The 19,253-nt window shown below is 36.8% G+C and overlaps 1 protein-coding gene across 1 annotated transcript in view; it reads right to left on the reverse strand.

The window, feature by feature from the left end:
* The window catches only part of LOC119638160 (probable multidrug resistance-associated protein lethal(2)03659), a 21,108-nt gene extending 1,855 nt beyond the window's left edge, over nucleotides 1-19,253 (reverse strand). The window contains exons 1-9 of the mRNA XM_038034821.1: nucleotides 19,177-19,253; nucleotides 15,415-15,500; nucleotides 6,965-7,124; nucleotides 6,369-6,774; nucleotides 5,488-6,290; nucleotides 4,570-5,418; nucleotides 3,017-3,486; nucleotides 2,168-2,946; nucleotides 1,682-2,098 (exon numbers count right to left, since the gene is read on the reverse strand). Of these exons, the coding sequence (XP_037890749.1) occupies nucleotides 1,682-2,098; nucleotides 2,168-2,946; nucleotides 3,017-3,486; nucleotides 4,570-5,418; nucleotides 5,488-6,290; nucleotides 6,369-6,774; nucleotides 6,965-7,124; nucleotides 15,415-15,500; nucleotides 19,177-19,253 (4,047 nt within the window). The remainder of the gene's footprint in view (nucleotides 1-1,681; nucleotides 2,099-2,167; nucleotides 2,947-3,016; nucleotides 3,487-4,569; nucleotides 5,419-5,487; nucleotides 6,291-6,368; nucleotides 6,775-6,964; nucleotides 7,125-15,414; nucleotides 15,501-19,176) is intronic.

A 19,253-nucleotide genomic window follows, 5' to 3' on the forward strand; every position in this document is an offset into this window, starting at 1 on the left:
AACGGATAGGGGATGAGCTGGTTCAGCTTTAATCGCCATCCCTGAAAGACTGTCAGGATTTCGACTTAACGGATAGGGGATGAGCTGGTTCAGCTTTAATCGCCATCCCTGAAGGACTTTTTAGGACCAATGACTTACGGATAGGGGATGAGCTGGTTCAGCTTTAATCGCCATCCCTGAAAAACTGAGAGACGTTTTCCTTGTAGCTTACTATTGTTGGACTCACATATCAACCCGGGATGAACCAAGGCAGCTATGACACTCGCGAAGTTTTCGGTTCTTTCTTGCAGTGCGCGCGATATTAAAAACGTAACGAAAAAAAAAGAAGTGCAAGTAAAACGAGGAAACCAAAACAAGCCGGTAATAATACGACAAGTCGGGACACCTCGCTGGTTCCTTCTCCTTGCCCCAGCCATTTTCTACAAACTTCCCTGTACCAATAAAGCGAAGAAATCATAACATCATTCCCCCCGAAGGTCCTGATTATTTTATTAAAATTTTCTTGCAACGGATCCTGGATTGGCTGAGTCATACCCTGCCTAAGGAAACTCGTTACAAAGTAAATGCCAAGAAGAAGAATAAGAAAGAAAACAATGCAATAAGTAAAAAGGGATACTAAACTCTTAAGCTTGTGTTGATTTATTCACCATCCAGAAGGAGTTTTGATAGTGCTTGTCTGTCTGTCTGGGTATCTTGCTTTGAATTTATTTGTGAGATATTTTTATGGTATTTAGAGATCAACGTCTTTTGGCCGAAGGACGGACAGCTTTTTCGACCACTTTCGATATAACATTTTATTTCGAAAAGTCGCTATGTGTGGGCAGCGTTCGAAATGGATGAAAAATCAGGACGAATTGATAGCTATCGGACTAGAAGTGATGGCGGACTCTACATGACAAGGCGTCGGATGCGACCTTGAAGGAGAACAGTTTGAATGCCAAACCAGCTGAAACTTTGAATGGGTTTCGCTCACATCTCAAATTTCTTAGAGCGCCACGCCCCAGTTTTACTTTCTTTTTCTGCATTTCGAAACTTCCCCTTGGCAGGAGTTTTATGACAAAAAAATTTTTTAGTCGTTAGTAAGAAAAATGTGTGCTTTGTCGACGCGTTGCTCGACTTGATCGAGAACTATAAACCCAATCGCAGAAATTGTGATCGAGTTTACTGGATATCGATGCCAAGAAAAATAAAAAATTATTTATTCATCAAATTGGTAAAAATAAAATATTTTAAAGGATTTTTTTGAATTTGCGACATGTGGCTGCTGGGGCTCACTTCACATTCAATCATAAGGTGGCCCCTTGCGAATATTCATATCAAAATTTTGATAAATACATGCGGATGACAGTGGGCGGATCAAGTCTATTTTTAAATTTTGCGTTTGATCATCATTTGTCAGATTTTTACGGCTCTTGGTGAGTATTTATGTCAAAATTTTGATGAATACATGCCGATGACCGTGGGCGCATCAAATATATTTTCAAATTTTGCGTTTCATTATCAAATAAGGACAATACCCCAGATTTTGATCCCAATTTTTTACGGCCTTGAAACAAATAGACATATGAAAAGTCAATGATTTCCAAATCTTTTGCTGATGACATATGGTATATATGTATAAAGGCCATAGGATCTTTGATGATTATTTTCAACTTCCTTACATCTTGTATTTATTACTTACCTTTTGAGCTACTTTTAAGAGACTATCGAAAGTAATATTTCCTGTCTGTTTAACCATATCGTGGAATATATTTGTTTTACTTTCGGTGAGCAATTCGAACGGTGAACCAAATTCAACTACTCGACCGGCATCCATAACCAAAACTTTATCCGAATCCATGACAGTGTGTAGACGGTGAGCTATAGTTAGTACAGTGCAATGTTTGAATTTATTGCGTATGGTAGTTTGTATTAAGGCATCCGTTTGTGGATCGACATTGGCAGTGGCTTCGTCCATAACCAAAATACGATTTTCACGTAATATAGCGCGAGCCAAGCAGACTAATTGCCTCTGGCCAACACTGAAATTAGAACCGCCCTCCGATATTTTACTTTGTAGACCGCTTGGCAATTCGTAGATGACCTCCTTTAATTTAACCTGTTGAAAAGAAAAAGAAAGGAAACTCTTAACTCATGCGTTCATTGTTGCATTTGTAGTTAGTTGTACCTCCTCCAAAGCTTCCCATAGTTTAGCATCCGAATATTCATCAAACGGATCCAAATTGTAGCGCATTGTACCCGAAAACAATACAGGCTCTTGCGGTATAATTGATATTTTGCTTCGTAAATCGTGCAAACCCATGCATTTTGTGTCTCGCTGATCAATAAGTATTGAGCCGTTGTTATAAGATAAACGAAATAAAGCATTAATTAATGACGATTTGCCAGCCCCGGTACGTCCCACTATGCCTATCTTCTCGCAGGATTTTATTTCAAAATTTAACGATTTCAATACAAGTTCCGACTTCGCGTCGGGAAAGTAACGCAAACTCAGATTATCAAACAGAATTCTACCTTGTTCGGGCCATGTTTTTGGTGGTTTTTTATTGGGCGGAGATTCTTGTTCACCTTCAGGCTCCAAATTTTCATATTCTACGACGCGTTCCACAGCCGTCATGGTATTTTCTAATTCAGCTGATTGACGCATGCCCCATTGAACCATACCGGTTAGGCCCATAGCTTGAGTAATAGCCAATCCGACATCGCCACCATTTTTCGGTGAGAATAAGAAAAAACTTAAAGTAATTACAGCGATATATAAAACACAGCAACAATCCAACCAATAACCAAAAGCCCGACTAGTAGCCAAAAACATGAAATAACCGGAGCTATGCACGTCCTGATAGTTATCAAATTCTGCGATCAGAATTTGTTGAGCTCCAAAAGCTCGTATTGTCGATAAGCCATTTAACGAGGCGCCCAAATGTGAGTAAATAGGTGAGCGGGCTACAATGAAATTTTTATTATTTTCACGAATTAATTCATTTTGTGCGAATTAAGATGTTAATTCATTTACCTATTGCTTCTAAACGTTTAATATCCCGCGAAGTATTCAAGTAAAATGATCTTAAAAAGTAAAAAATAACGCTCAATAAAGCGGTAGCTAACAGGTACCAGGGATTGACAAGACAAAGCACAATAACAATACCGAGGAGAGCTAAAAAAATTTGTATAACATCCATTAGAACGCCGGGCAAAACTTCATCGACTTGACCCAGATCCTTTGCAAAACGATTCAATATACGGCCAGTTGGGTTGGTGTTAAAAAAATACATAGCAGCTCTTGTAACGCCTTGGAACATAGCATTATGCAATGATATGGAAGATCTTTTTGCTAAATTAAAGAACAATAAGCTACGAGTTACAGCGAATACCACAATCGAAAAATTTAAAGCGGTAAATATGTAAAGATCCGTGGAATTTGTGTTTTCGATTAAACGTGTACGTCTTAATCGGCTGCTATCAGTCTGTCCATTCTTGTTAACCCTGCATTATAAATAAATTATGAATTTAAACGGAATGAAATCGAAATGAGAAAAATCATATTTATATGTAAAGTCGAGCAAGGCCGACTATATTAAGCATTCTATGCGACGGTATTGGTTCTAAAATGATAAATATTAATAATTTTGTGGAAATTTTTATCGTGTATTTGTTGTAGTTTATGAGCGACGAGTAAAAGACACAGAAATGAGGTTAATTGTTTTTGTCGTATATACGTGTTGGCGCTGTAGGCATGGTTTTTGACTTGCTTGGACTACTTTCAAAATTTTTTGCGTATTTGTAGACGATATCTTCTTTTTTGCGGATGGGAAAATGTGTAGCATAGGTATTACACAGCTTAGCAGGCGGACCGATGGACAGAGGGACAGGTTTAGGTGCATTCCGAATTTGAATTTGACCAAGAATTTATATAATTTGTGGGGTTTTGGAAGCTTGCTTCTGGGCGTTATAAAGACATTGCAAAAAAAATCAAATTTTGACGCACTATGATAACGGGTAGGCGGGGTTAATTTTTCCCATTAATGAAAATTTTATATATCGCACGTAAAGAGATTTTTTCTAATCCTTTATATATGAAACATAGAAGAGCAACGAAAAGCAACGCCATTCTGCAATGCTTAAACGCAAACCTTTTTCAAAAATATATATGAGATAAAGACGAGATTACAGACCAAACTCGAAATGACGCTTAAAGCGGGCTAGGGTTTCCTAATCTGGAAAATTTTTACGCAAAAGTGTATCGAAGATATCGGAAAGCGAATACTTTGAAAGCGATGGAACCCGTGACAACAACTCAAAAGTCTTAGGTTCAAATCTCAAGTGCGACAGATGTTCTAATAAGGTCGATAGCCTTAGATGCTAATATTTCAAGCCCTCGGCTTTAGAATTTATTTCTATGATTAAGTTAATAATAATAATAATAATAATAGTAATAAGAAGGAAATAACTTTCGAGAAAATGGGCAAAATTCTCGCTATTTTTTGATCAAAGCACATAAATGAGATTTTTGTAAACTTATATAATTTGTAATATTTTATATTAAATACGTTATGTATATTATCTTACCAATACGATAGGAAATAATCGCCACCTGAAGCCAAAACTTGAGCACCAATGCAAAAGAAAGCCATTACGGAGAACATACAACAACCACCGCTAGACTCAAAATACTTTTTATAAAGGTTCAGGCCGATTTTACCAATATCTCGACTTTCTTGCACTTGCATGGGTGTGTCGCTGGCCACAGATTCGGCTCCAGAGCTAACTGACGATATACTATTTTGACGATCTCGCATTTTACTATTATGACGGGATAACATTTTTGGCTCCAACATGTCGCCAGCGCTACCATTACTTTCTTCGATATTTTCGCTTTGCAATAACAATTTTGCAAAATCCAAACCACTTTTACGCATTGATTCGAACGTTCCCGTTGCGGTTACACGCCCTTTATCCATCATTACAATTAAATCAGCTTGTTCGAGAAACTGCAATTGATGGGTAACCAACAGTACAATGTCATCCCTTAGAAAACCGCGCATACACTGATCGAATAAATGACGAGCGACATGCGTGTCGACAGCACTTAAAGGATCGTCTAGTAAATAAATATCGGCCTTGCGATAAACAGCTCTGGCCAAACTGATACGAGCTTTTTGGCCACCAGAAAGCGAGGCGCCGCGTTCGCCCACAATTGTCTTATCACCGCAAGCTAATAATTCAAAATCAGGTTCTAGAGCGCATTTTTTGACAACTGTACGATAGCGTTGCCTATCCATTGGTAAACCGAATAAAATATTCTGACGTACCGTACCAGTAAATAGCCAGGGCTCTTGCGAGGCATAAGACAATGATCCATGCACGACAACTGAACCCACTTCAGCGGGCAATTCACCCAAAATCGCTTGTATTAAACTAGAATGGAAATGAAAAACTTACTTCACTATCATAGAGAGAGAGAGGGAAGCAAATTAAAGCTTTTACCTTGATTTTCCTGAACCTACTGGTCCGATAATGGCCACTAAAGTACGCGATTTTATTTTTAAATTAATATTTTCCAAGGTATGCTCGCAAGATTTATGATCCCATTTAGCTTTCAATTTATTGATCACTACACCCGTTTCGATATGATGATGATGATGATGATGATTACCATTACCATTTGTTGCACCTATAGTTATAGGTTTACTTGTACCATTTAAAGTTATCCCTTTGCCATTCTCTCCCGTGACAAGAGATGGCTGCAATTTGTTATTCTCGCTATCCACCTCGTGAGATATATCGCGCACCTTGGTCTTGGTCTCGGCGTGCATCATATATTTTTGAATCCGTTTAATCGAGACCAAAGTTTCAGCAAATTGTGATATACCCATTGGAAAATAAACGGTCATTGTCGTACGCAATATATTATAATAGGCAGTAATAACGAATGCTTTCTCCGCGGTCAATAGTCGACCTAATAGAACGAAACCGACTAAACTCGCAAAAACCGAAATACGTGTTAAAAACATTATAAATGACTGAAGTATGCCACGTATATAGTTCACATAGCGTATCGCATTCATTTCCTTATGTCGAGTGTGTTTGATCATTTTACTGAAAGGTATCTCCCACGCGTACATTTTAATCACTTGTATACCCGATATAATCTCGTTCATAAGGCGAACTCGTTCGTCGGTACGTAAAGCGGTGCGTAAACGTAAAACTGAAGTTTTTTTACCCAAATACGCTTGCAATGGTAAAAAGAGTATCATTATCGCTACACCAAATAATGAAGAGACACCAATCTATTGAAAAATAAATAAAGGAGAATAATAAACATTATTAGGAGAGAGTGTCTTGGTACTGATCTATCTATCGTTTACTTCTCTATACATTAAATAGGTTATGATACCAATTTCGACTGGTCCCAACCACATATAGTGCATATGTATAACGGAGGTATCTAAGCGACCGACATCATTCGATATTAAATTAACTACTTGACCGGATGTTGTATTGCCCAGAGCTGTCTTACTTAGGCGCAATGCCTTACGATATATCATGCTGCACATGGCCACGCGAATTTTCATGCCCACGTGCAGTATGCCTAACATGTAAGGGTGCATTAGAAGGACATTAGCAGCACTGCATACGATTACACCGATCGCATATAAATATGCTGTCATTTGTTTATCATTTCCATTACTGTTGTAGTTGTAGTTGTTATTTCTGTTGTCACGTTTCGCATAATATGAAACTAAACCGCCAAGGAACAACGGCTGAGTTACTCTATTACCGCGTAAATACACGTATAACCAACCAGCCAACCAGCCAAACATCCATCCATCCATCCGTCCATCCATATGCAAAAACAAAAAAAAAAAAAAAAAAGAAAAAAAAGAAGAAAATTGAAATGTAAATGTAAATGTGATTTGCGAGCTTTCAATATCGAGTCAAAGAAAAACAAAAATTAAATTACCGCAAACCAATTTCCAATGTGAAGAGCACAACGCCCAACGCGGCGAAACGTAAGCCAAATACACGCAGTAACGTTTTCAATAGACTGGGTTTCTGGTGTTTCTGTTGCCTTCGAATGCATTCCTCCTCCCAGGCACTGTTCAATTTATAGCCAAGATAATCTGCAATCGCACATTCACGTGCAAACACATGTATTCACATATATATATATATATACGTACAACAGATATTAACAGGAAATTTTTCAAATTGTTACACAAAATTTTTACACATATTTATATAGATATATATATATATATTCACACAAATAGTGAGTGTCGTTGTATGCATGCTTGCGATAAAGATTTATTATGCGCAACATTTGAAACGAATTAAATTTGATAGACAGGCTGTTTGACAATCAGGCAGACAATCATTTTTGTTAAGTGCAAAGCATTTTGCATAAAATGTCTTTAAATACCTTTACAATTTTAGGTATGTGTATGTGTTTGTGTGTTTGTGCTTAAATGCCAGACTAAATGTAATTTAAGGACAACAGCTGTAAATTTTTATGTTTTATGCTTTGTTTATTTATTTATTTATTTTTTTTTTTTATAGTTGGATTTACATTCAAGTTTTAATCAAAGTTGTTGTGGGGAAAAGCTTCTCTACCCACGTATAAATCAATGTATATTTATATATATATATGCAGTAGTTTAGTTGTTGTTATAAAAAACACCGTTAATCGCTAGAGTCATCATACCGTAGCAATATTAATGGCCAGCAATTATAATTTTATGACTTTTTTTTTATATAAAGACAACGACAACAACAACAACAGTAGCTGATATAAATGTAATTGAATTTTAAAAGTCTCTAATGAAGTCTAGTGTCTCCTCTATTGTATTTCACTCAACATTTAAACATCTTGACATAGTATTGGATTATTTGCTATTTGCCAAGTTATTAAAAAGTATTTACTTATTATTGTTCACTGTTTAATATAATGCTAACATCATTATCTGGCTAATAACCACTGAAAAAGGAAAAAAAAAACAATTGTAAAAAACAAATTAAGCTACGGCCCGTCATTAAACAACATACCCTACCAACATTTCGCTTAATACTGTTATTCGTACATAATAGCTTTTCAAAATAACGCATTATAACTTAAGTGGTCGAAAAGTTTTCAATAATGTTCGTGAACTTGGACAAAAACTTGCCTATGTTGGTTGCGTCAAATTTCATAAAAATATCTTATCTGTGGCGTATAGTGTGGACATAAGGATACAGGATGGACAGATGGTTAGATGGACAAACGGAGGGACAGGCAGACAGTCTAGACAGCCTAGAGCGGTTCAGAATTATTTTCTCTTCGGTGCTTCGGTGCATACATCGGCACGGTTTAGTATACCTTCGTACAACAGTGAGTATAGAGTGTAAAAAAAAAAAACAAATAAGAAAACATTGTTAATTTTGGAAGGAATTTTAAGTATTCGTCATCATCTCATCCAAAGACAAATACTTTAACTGTTAACTAAAGTGCGTTGACTGAGGTATATACTAATTGTAAACGTCTGGTTGTTACGAAAGTGTTTGGCAATTTTCCAATTAATATCCTAGACGTGGGTAGAACGGATATTGAAATTTTTTCGTTTGTTTTTAAATCTGGGCCAATCGCTTTAGGGATGTGATCTATCTGCGCAACAAAGACACAGTGAGAAGTGAGAAGCAAACCAGAAAAGAAAGGAATACGGATAGAGTGGGCCGCAGTCTAATGGGTGTCTGCTCAATCGGCAACTGACTGAGCATTGACTGTAGCTACATCAAAAACAAAGTCTACCGGACTTGAGAGTGTTATTATACGAAAAAATTGGGACAAACAGGAAGGATTTTAATAAATTAAGTTTTTCTTTTCACTTGTAGAAGCCACACTTATATGCAACATGAATAAGAAACTGATCTTACATTTATTCTTACTACGCTCGTCAGGCTGAAAGTTCGAAAGTTACAAAAATTTTCTATTTCCTTAACGGCCAACATCCCTGTAACACCGTAAAAAAGGGTTTCATGGACAGTCTTTTTGGGACAGAAGGAAAGAGAAAAGAAGGAATAGAATAGAGCATAATAATAGAAGCATACTTTCAAGTGCTAAAAAAAAATTATTTCAGAAAAATATTAAAAAATGTCAGTATCGAAGCTATTCTCGTGAAATATTTTTAAAGGAGCTCTACAGTCTACGCCTATTTTCATTGAAAATTGAATTTAAAACAAGTAAGAAAACTTTATTCGGTCGTGACCGAATCTTCTATACCCATCACTGTTGTCCTAAAAAAGGCAAAAAAAGTAAAAGAACTAAATTTTCATGCTCTATAATATGGAGTAGGTGCGGCTGATTTTCTTTTTGTTTTCAAAATAAGAGTTTTTGTCGCGTGGGCGTATGGGCGTTGTAGTCGAGTCATTGGAAAAGTCCAAATCACTTCTTACATTTTTTTTATTTGCCACGAATACCACATAGTTTCGCAGGAAGACAGATCGACAGAGGAACAGACAGACATGTTTAGGTGCATTCGAAAAGTAAAACTGAGCAAGAATTTATATACTTTACGGGTTTTTGAAGCTTTTTTGAAGCTTGTAAAGATGTTGCAAAAAAAATGAAATTTTGATACACTACAATATTGGGTGGGTGTGGTCAATTTTTCCTATTTACAGATATTGCAGTATCGCCTATATAATATACGTTCAAAATAGAGGTGTTCTCAATTTACGTGGCACTTTGGGTGGCCCATTTTCAATAGCTTCGTTTCAAGATTGTGTTTACAATAGACATTTCACGGACGGATAGATTCCTTATAGGACTTAACGTCCACACCTGGCATGAAGCCTTAACCAAGTGGGTTGCGTATGATTATCGGCAATTACTCCCCGGGGGGCCCCCGGTGAGTAAGACAATCCCCATTGAAGGGGGCCCCACTACACTGAGGTACCGAATTAGAAAATTTTGTCACTCACTTGTTTGCGGCGAGGCCTATCTACACGCCTCCTAGGTAGCTCTCCATGAAACTTTGGTGCAACCACAGCCACCACGACACTCCCTGAAGGGTCGTACCCAAGCAGTCAGTTAAGAAGGCATTCTCCCAACAGTCAAAAGGGTCCATCTTTCTGCCAGGTGCAAACCTACTTTTGGGCAACCTAACCCCTGTGGACGCGCACAAGTTTTCATGGCTTATCGCTCGTACAGTACTTACACCAAGCTTTACAGGTTTGTGTAATCTCTTACTGTACGCAGCTGTAGCCAGTCTTGCCTTCGGATTCTTCACATGTCCCGGTAGGCCGGGCCACTATCCTTTTTCGAGGAAATAATGCTGCTGAAAAGTTGCCATCGCAAAGCACACAGTGCTCCTTGCGAAAACACGCGGGCGTAAAAAGTTGCGAACTGTAGGTTAAACACAAGAATGCGGATCAAGGGACAAACAAGCCGAAAATCAGTTCTCAGAATAACTTTCTGAATGGATCGGTGCGCCCATTTCTCTGGGGGTTGCCTACATTCGCCTTAATATGCTCTCGCACCTTGTGTAAGGTATAAAAATATTTAAAACAAACTTATGGAAGATCGTTTACGTTGGGTTATTTTATAGACACTGTAAAATATTTCGGCGAAAATTGCAGTTCTTTCGCAGGTCATTTCGAGAAATTATGTTTCGAAAAAAAAAAGCCTTTGAATTTTTGTTATATATTGTTGACATTTTCGTACTTTTTTCTACTTGTCGCAGGACTATGAAAATGTCTTTTCATGTTAAGGTACTGCCCCTCATTCGCTTCCTTCAATCATTTGATTCTCGAAAGTCTTTAGAGGTGTTAGAGAAGTTAGACATCAAAAGATAGAATATGTGGTCGTAACTTATTAACAGGTGCTTATAGTACGCGGGTAACCTCTTCTAGAAAAAGTAAGAAATTTCGAGGAATAAATTTTTTAGGGCTTATGAACTTTTTCTTACATATTCTAGAAGGTTTAAAAACTGTATTAGGCAAAGAAAAACATAACTTCTTTTGGAAAATTTACAGTGACGCTACCCCTTAAATTAAAGCCTTGAAGTTGGGCATTAGTTTAAACAATTGTCTATGAAATGTTGGCTTGAACTATATACGGCATACAATGCACGGTATACAAGATTTCCTAAGGCATGTACGAATTAGTGTTGGATTTAAGGAAATTTGATCCAAACTTTTATTTAAGACAACAGATCAAAAATTTATTCGTACCACATATATATATCGTGTACCATATATATATCGTACGGGATTTACGACGGAGGTAATAAAAGCCACTCTAGATTAATCAATTAGAAATTTTTTTTAAAAAAGTTTTGAGGATTTAAGGCTAATTTCGTGTCTCATTATCATCAAAATTCCTCAAATTTATATACTTTGCGATGGTTTTGACGGGTTTTTGTGTCTGTATGTTCCAGAAAAACGGCCAAAATTAATCAAACTTGAATCTCCTTCTTGAATGTGCGAAAGCATCTCCTTTAGCGGGAAAAATACGGCTACGTTTGCTTCATTAATGTTTTGCGTATTTTGGTCATCAAACCGGAAACTTCATGAAAGAATGGCCAGTTTCGCGGAATTCGTACTAATGTTCAATTCCGGATCAAAGTTTGTAAGAACCTATGCCATTTGGACTGCTCCAACAGTGGATAATCCGCAGAATTTCTTAAGTACACTCAAACCTGTTTTTGTGCGGTCTTTTTTTATGCGCTTTTTTTTTGTGCGATTCTTTTTGTGCGATTCTTTTTTTGTGCGGTATATGAATATCGACACATTGAATTTCGCCGAGAGGTTAGGTCAATCTGAACTGTGTTGGCATCACTTTTTTTGCTATCAGTGTGTATGTACACATTACAACAGCCATTTTCATATCTATTGCATCAGCCCATTTCATTAGGCATGCTCAATGTTCTTATGCATATATTGCATCAGCCAATTTCAGCCTTGTTTAAAATTAGAAATTAAAATTTTTTTAAATGTTTCAATGTGTAATTTAATTATTTATTTTGTTTGGAAAGCACTTTCTTGCTATTTCGTGAAGCTTGGACATATTTTCTAAGTGAGACTTTTTTTATGCGGTCCCTCTCTACCGCATAAAAAAAATTTTCTTTAATATGCTGTGAAAAATTATTTCTTATAGCTATTTATGAAGTTTTTGAATATTTTTTTTTGTGCGTTTTTTTTTCTGCGGTCCCTATCTACCGCACAAAAACAGGTTTGACTGTATGAACATTGCAGATTTACGACCAACAAACTCGGACCCGATCAGCTAGAAATTCAAACTGCTTTCTATTTAATCTTGAAAAAACTCTATCTGGCTTTTTACAATCTTTGACGTGTTGTAGACACGACTGACTAACGTAATTTCAGACAAGTCAAGCTTCGATTCGTTTTGTATCTTTTTACACATACTCTTGCCATTCAATCTCTATGTATACTTTTGTTCAAAGTAATCATCCTTAGTCAATCTGATCATGTCGGTCTGTCCGTCCATCGATTCATCCGTTTCTTATTCCCTTGCTGGTTGGTTTGCAAAAATTAAAGGAAAAAATATATATATGTCTTTATATCTTTTTAGTGGTAGACTCAAATCTAGTTTGAAAAGGGCCGCAATTCACAAGCATTCCTGTGTTTTTTTTTTCAATATGAGCAGTCACTCAGGAGATGTCCGCTGTACGTGTAACACTGTGACTGCAGAAGAAAGTAGGGAAAGAGAGAGATGTAGGGACTGGCCGCAGCGTGGTTGGTAAATGTTACGGGTTCAGCATCTACTATAACTACGACGAAGTATGGTCCACCACGCAGAGATTTGGCCCGACGTACACTAACTTGGTAGACACGGCTTTTGTCTAATCGCCTGTTGCTGGAAGTAAAGAGTACGATTTTGTCATATTTTTGCTTAATTGAAGACTATTAGCACCAAAATTGAAAATGAAATAAAAGTGAGCTACCATAAGCAAAAAGCTGCAATTGTATTCCTGGACAAATACCGACTGCATATAGGCTTTACTTTTACCTATCGTTAATTTGTCAAACAGTGGCTTTTGTATGCGAAAAAGTAAAAAGGAGTATAAGTTAATCAAGTAATATGTACGCAGAATGAAAAGTCGGGCTTTCCGGGCCAAAAAAGTCCAAAACTCGATACTATTTAGCCTTAACAAACAACCGCAGCATCCTTGGCATCTCCATTTAGGAAAATTAGCTAAGTGTGCTATCGCGTACACACTCAGGCCGATTTTAAAAGTGAGGACATTTACGCTCGTATTGTAACAGCTAGCAGCAGGAAACTGTCTCTCCGCCGTGTTCGCCTTAATCCTTCTGGACAATATCTATTTCGATCGAAGATTTATTATCTATCTGATTACTAAAAATTGTTGGTTTGTTTTCCCCGCCTCTTTCGAAGAAAAGAGCTATTAAGAGCCTTGTTCTGACTAACAAGAACACAAAGAGATATCACAAAGCATATTTTCTTTATGGTTTGCGTGACTTAATATCCTCGTTTTATAATAAAGCTGGTATTGGAGAGTTTCATTGGGGTTATTGCTCCGGAATGCCAAACTTGATATAAAGCCACAAAAATTATAATAAGGTGACGTAGTTGCCTCTTATGGGTAGCGACAGACCAAAAGGCCAGAATGCGATCATAAATCGTGGCAAATGATGAGAAATGAAGATGACACAGTAATGGTTAACGTTAAGGAAATAACATCTCATCGGCGAAGTGTAAATAAAAATACCTTGTATCGGATACTTTGGAAAAAGTGCTCCCTTGTTTCTTAGTTTTTTAGTTTCTTAATTTATTTTATCGGACGTGATCTACTTTTTATCACAATCACTCGCCTACCATTTAGGCACGAAGCATATACCGTACCTTTCTTTATGAACTGTCGCTGAAGAGATGTGTGCCCACTTTTTGTTTTTTTCTAACACCACGACTTATTATGATCATGACTTATTTCTACACCAGAACTACTAAGTAAGGACCATGCACTCGGGTTTTTTTAATCACCAGTTATTCGGAAAATGTTTGTTGTACGTATGTGAAGAAAGCCACGGAAAATAAGTAGGAAGAGCGTGGCAGCGGGACGGGGGGACGGAGACATTGGATGTGGCCTCAGTCTAGCAAGGTGGTTACGCCTTTATCAATCGAGCATGCAGTCTACTTGCAGCCGGCCACACGTCAATCCTAGTTAAAGCAAAATGCATCAAGTTGGGTACGCTTATTTAATAACACCGCTTCTTCTCCATTAGGCGTTGCGTTATCTCCAATAACTAATAATAGCATTTATCTTATATCTACTACAAGAAACAAACTCTGTCCGTCTAAAGCCACGGGCTTAGTAGATGCAAAAGCTATAACTCGCAAGTTCCTTTCAAAATGGAAGCGGGATATGTTCCAAGAATTCTGCAAGGCTATCTTGACATTCAGCGCAAAATTGGATCGGAGATAAGCCAAAACAAATTGCAATATAATCCAAAATGTTGTTACATCTATATATTGCAACGTCATCTGAAAGATTGGTGTAAGAAGATACCAGGACTCCACCGACCGTATGCTCCAAATCAGTACACAATTTTTATAAGCTGCTGGGAAGCGATAGAAATCAATGGTAATTGTGGTTTGATGCAGGCGTGTATGACTAGGGCCAGGACTTCAGGATTTCGGTATCTTAAGAATATATGAAGATATTCTCCGATATTTTCGAACTATTTTGAATAGCTTAAGACAAAGAATGGTTACCCGTACCATTGAGTAGCGTGTGTAAAAAAGAGCAGAGGGTGTTGCATAACCATCGGAATCAAATAATAGAAAAGAAAGACTTCCATGCCGTCATTTAGTGTTGAGAGTACACAAAAATAAATATCAGACATGTTAAGCATATATAATTACATGTCAACAAGTGTTGTTATGCATGCATACATATAAGTACATGCGCGCGATACGTAAACAATTAAACACATTCATAGATATATTTTAATTTCATTTTCCCTTTAACGGGCGCGGACGTAACCAATACAGTTTTATGTGTTGCAAATTATCAATTCCTTACTAACTAACAATTTGCCGAATGAATTCACGTGCTTATGATTAATTCAGTTTTATCGAGAATGAATAAAGAAGAAAAAAAAAAAAGAAAAAAAATTATTTTTGGGCAAAAACGTATTATTTGTTTCATTAAAATTATTTATAAAATGGCGTTTCTCAGAATAATTAATTTCTTAATCGTTTACCCAGAATGGATTTATTTGTACATGCATATGTACGTACATATACACACACATGCATACAATGCAATAAATTTTTATTTAAATGTATGAACGAATGTTTTCTTTTTTTTTTTTTTTTGGATCTATTTGCATACGTAAATGCATAAAATAAACTACTTTTTTACATATATATATATATATATATACATGTCTTACCGGATTTGTGCTCTTTTAGCGCCTGATAGAGATCACTTTCGTTTAAGATTTTCTTGCGACCTTTAAAAAATAATGGCATTACGAAACTGCAAAAAAAAGAAAAAGTAATAATCATCAAAGAATGAAATGAAAAGGGAAAGAGAGAGCAAAAGAAAATCAAAATTTTATTCTGAATCGATTTATAATTATTTAATCTCACCAAAAAAAAAAAAAAAAAAAAAAAAACAAGTAAAAACAAGTAAGAAAGTTATATGTGGCTGGAAACGAATCTCGTTTACCCACATACCCATCATTAAAATCTTTAGTGATCCAGACACTGTACTTTTTTATATCTTTGCAGGTACTATAGCAGCGCCCATATACATCTACTCAAAATTTAGTGAGTTTATCTATTGTAATTCACGAGTAATAATCAGAAGATTTGCAGGGGTCCTCTTCGACCAATTTGGCCCACTTTGAATACTAACCTGGGTGCAGAAACCGCCAATGTTTCTATCAAATTTGAGATCGCTATCCTAATTATTCCGACCAGGAGAATGTCAAAACATCACACCACACAGACATACAGACATGCCTTAATTGATTCCGAATTTCACGATGATCAAGAATATATATACCATATTTCTGAAGCTCTCTTTTAGATGTAGCAAACGTTATGACAAAATGAGTATACCCACATCCCTCGTTGGCGGGTATAAAAACAAGTCGCGTTTGTATTTATTATTAATATATACTGGCCGAGTTGAGAGAAATTAGTCACTAGGAACATGTGTAATGAATTAAGAGGCATTATTATAAAATAATTTTCGTTTTAATCAATCGTAATAACCTTCAGTTACTGTTAGATATAATCTGTTTATACATAGAGATAGTAACAGAGTAGAGGATTTATAAATATATAGAAACAGTATCGCAGTAGGGAATTCATAAGTATATGTAGAGAATACCACAGAGGAGGATTCGTAAATATAGAGAGACAGTAACAGAGTAGACGATGAAAAAGTTTTTCATGCTCGTCATTGTGAACAAAGTATTGGACGTTTTCAATTTTTCTAAAGGCCTACCTCGAAGATCCCTTAAAGTATATATACTTCTGAACAAAGTGGTTGGCGTCAAGGATTCATACAAAAATATATAAATTTCCCGCTTTATATATTTCTCTTAACTCATCAACAAACTTGATTTTAGATTCTTTTCTATAAACGTTCCTCAGGTTAAGTTGGCAAATTATGACGAACGTTCCGCCAATCCCTGCATAAAAGCGGATAGTAAGCTTAAAATTGTGAGTTGGTTTACACATTACTTAGGAAGCATTGCAAAAATTGGATTGTAAGTGCTTGCGTTATATAACTTAAAAAAGAAACGTATTTGATGGTCCTATATACCATACGATCTAGATGTCAATATAACATATATCTGGTTAATATTAGCTACAAACAAATAAAAACATTACAGTAGGCCACAATGCACCATTAAACACACTACACCACTCTAATGTTATTCATATTAACAGTTTTTCAAAAGAAAATGCGTCATAAGGATGAGAAGGTGATCCGATCTTCATTTTTAATAGCGTCCATGGTTGGTAGAAAACATGTGAATGTATCAGATTTCAGCAAAGTATTCTAAAAATTGCGACTTGTAGATTGAAAACAAGAAAACCAGACAGACAGGCGGACAGACAAGCTTAGATCGAATCAGAAAGTGATTCTTAATCAATCACCGCAAGTGGCGTAAGGTAGAAAAGATATATGGTGTTTGATGAGATGTTTATATATATGCGGAATATCTTATTTCGTAGACCAGATGCGACGGTAGTCACAAAAAGATATTTTAAGTCTAATTTATTCTTCTTTCAGAAAAAAATTAGGGACCAGACACACCAGTAAATTTGATAAGCGATCGCTAATGCCCTCAAGTAATAAGACAATCGCCATTAAAGATGGACCTATCACTCCTGACGTTCCACATCAGAAAACGGGTGTGACCCGATTTTCTCTAGCTTGGTCAGCGTAGAGAACTATTTCATTGTTCGAATGATCGTATGCCGTAGTTAGGCAAGAAGGCATTTATGGTGGTGGTCTGATGCGTATATCATGGGCAATTCTAATTTGGGCAACCTGATCCCCGTGGACATCCACATATTTCTGACTTACCGTCCTTTAGACTTACACTAGGCTATATAGCTTTGAGTGTTATCTTATTCCGGAAGGTCACCTGGCACACTATGCTTTCTCGACAAAATAATGCTTCCGAGTATGTCATCACGTAGCACATGTCTAACTCTGGCTCTATCCTTTAACATTTCGTATAGAAGAAAATGCTCCTCTTAGAAGCTTCCAAGAGCACCCGTCACCAAATCATAGATAGTAAACCTTAAACCCTTCTTTGCTGTGTAACTGAGCAGATCTAATAAATAAGAGCTTTAAAGTGAAAAGCTATCGTTTACATGGTACACCATGAAAACACTTCTTCGTTTCCCTTTGACGATCAGGCAGAAAGACACACATGCGTACATTATCAATAATCAAGTTCAGTTCTTGCTCTAATCAAGACTTTACATACTACTACATGTTACGTTTCAGCAGCTTTGCGGATGTTGAACGCAAAAGGCCAAATATAGTCGCCATTGAACGGTGAGCAGGTTGACAGTGCTCTCAGCGAAAAAAATTCGCACTAAGCGAACATCTTTCCACGTATGTATACGATACGTATACGTTAACTGGGTTACAACTCAGAAAACTATAAAAGCCTTGAAGAACTTCCAATTAAAATTCGGGCCAAAATCCTCATCCCGCCTAGGCGCACTAAACGGGAAGAGCAATCACCGTATTTATCCGAGGGTAATCTATTCGCTTTGCTTGAGTAATCGAAATAGCAAAAAAGTAGTTTCAATTTTTCCTGAAGGTCTTGAGAATGTTTTCTATTTTGTGTTTAAACATCGCGAAAGGGCTATTTCTCAGGGGCCCTGAAAGTCTCTTATGTAATCGTGACGGATAAATCCACCAAGTCCGTAGAGATTTAAAAATAATTTTCCCCATCCACAGATACTCAATTTAGGCTTTTGGACCATTTCAGAAACGCAATAGCCAATATAGTAATGAGTTTATTTCTGTCATTCCGTAAGTGAACCTGATGCTAGGCGAGCTCTTCATAATCTTCCTATTATGCTGGCAATAGCTACAACAAGCAAAATCCTAACTGTCTTATTTCTGGTTTTTTATTCTGGGATCTGAGCAGTAACTGCACGTTACACTGAGCGGATTGTTCGAATGCTTTGGCGGCGACAATTATCGCTCATCAAATTAACAGGTGAAATCAGCGGGCACATTGGGGTAGATCTATCACTATAGGTACTCAATGGCCTAAGCGAGCCAGTGTTAGGAGAGCTCCCCGTTGTCCTTCAACCTAAGCGAATCTGCCTAAGCGCGCCGTCGTCCTTTATTGTCTTATTTCTGACCTAAGTGAGCCTTTGTTAGCCAAGTTTTTTTTTAGGCCGCTACCATCCTACCGCAATACTCTAAGCAAAATATCTATTAGGAGGTGAGCTTACACCCGTAAAAGATGCAACTACAACGTTAACAGAAAGTCACATAATAATCTAAGTGGAGTGGAGTATCTGTTAGATGAGCTCTTCATAATCACACCCTACCATTCAAGTGAAAGTGACCTGAGATGGCAAATCAGTTTTGATAATATTTTCAAGTGCTTCTAAAGTATAATTCAAAAGCAGTTTGCTTCACAAAAAATTTCCGTACTTACCAGAACATGAGTGAAGATAATGGATTTGCAGTTTCGCGGGGATTTTTTGGCCTTTCCTCTGCTTTGCAAGACTGCAT

This window comes from Glossina fuscipes, unplaced genomic scaffold, assembly GCF_014805625.2.
Source record: "Glossina fuscipes isolate IAEA_lab_2018 unplaced genomic scaffold, Yale_Gfus_2 73, whole genome shotgun sequence".
Classification (NCBI taxonomy): domain Eukaryota; kingdom Metazoa; phylum Arthropoda; class Insecta; order Diptera; family Glossinidae; genus Glossina; species Glossina fuscipes.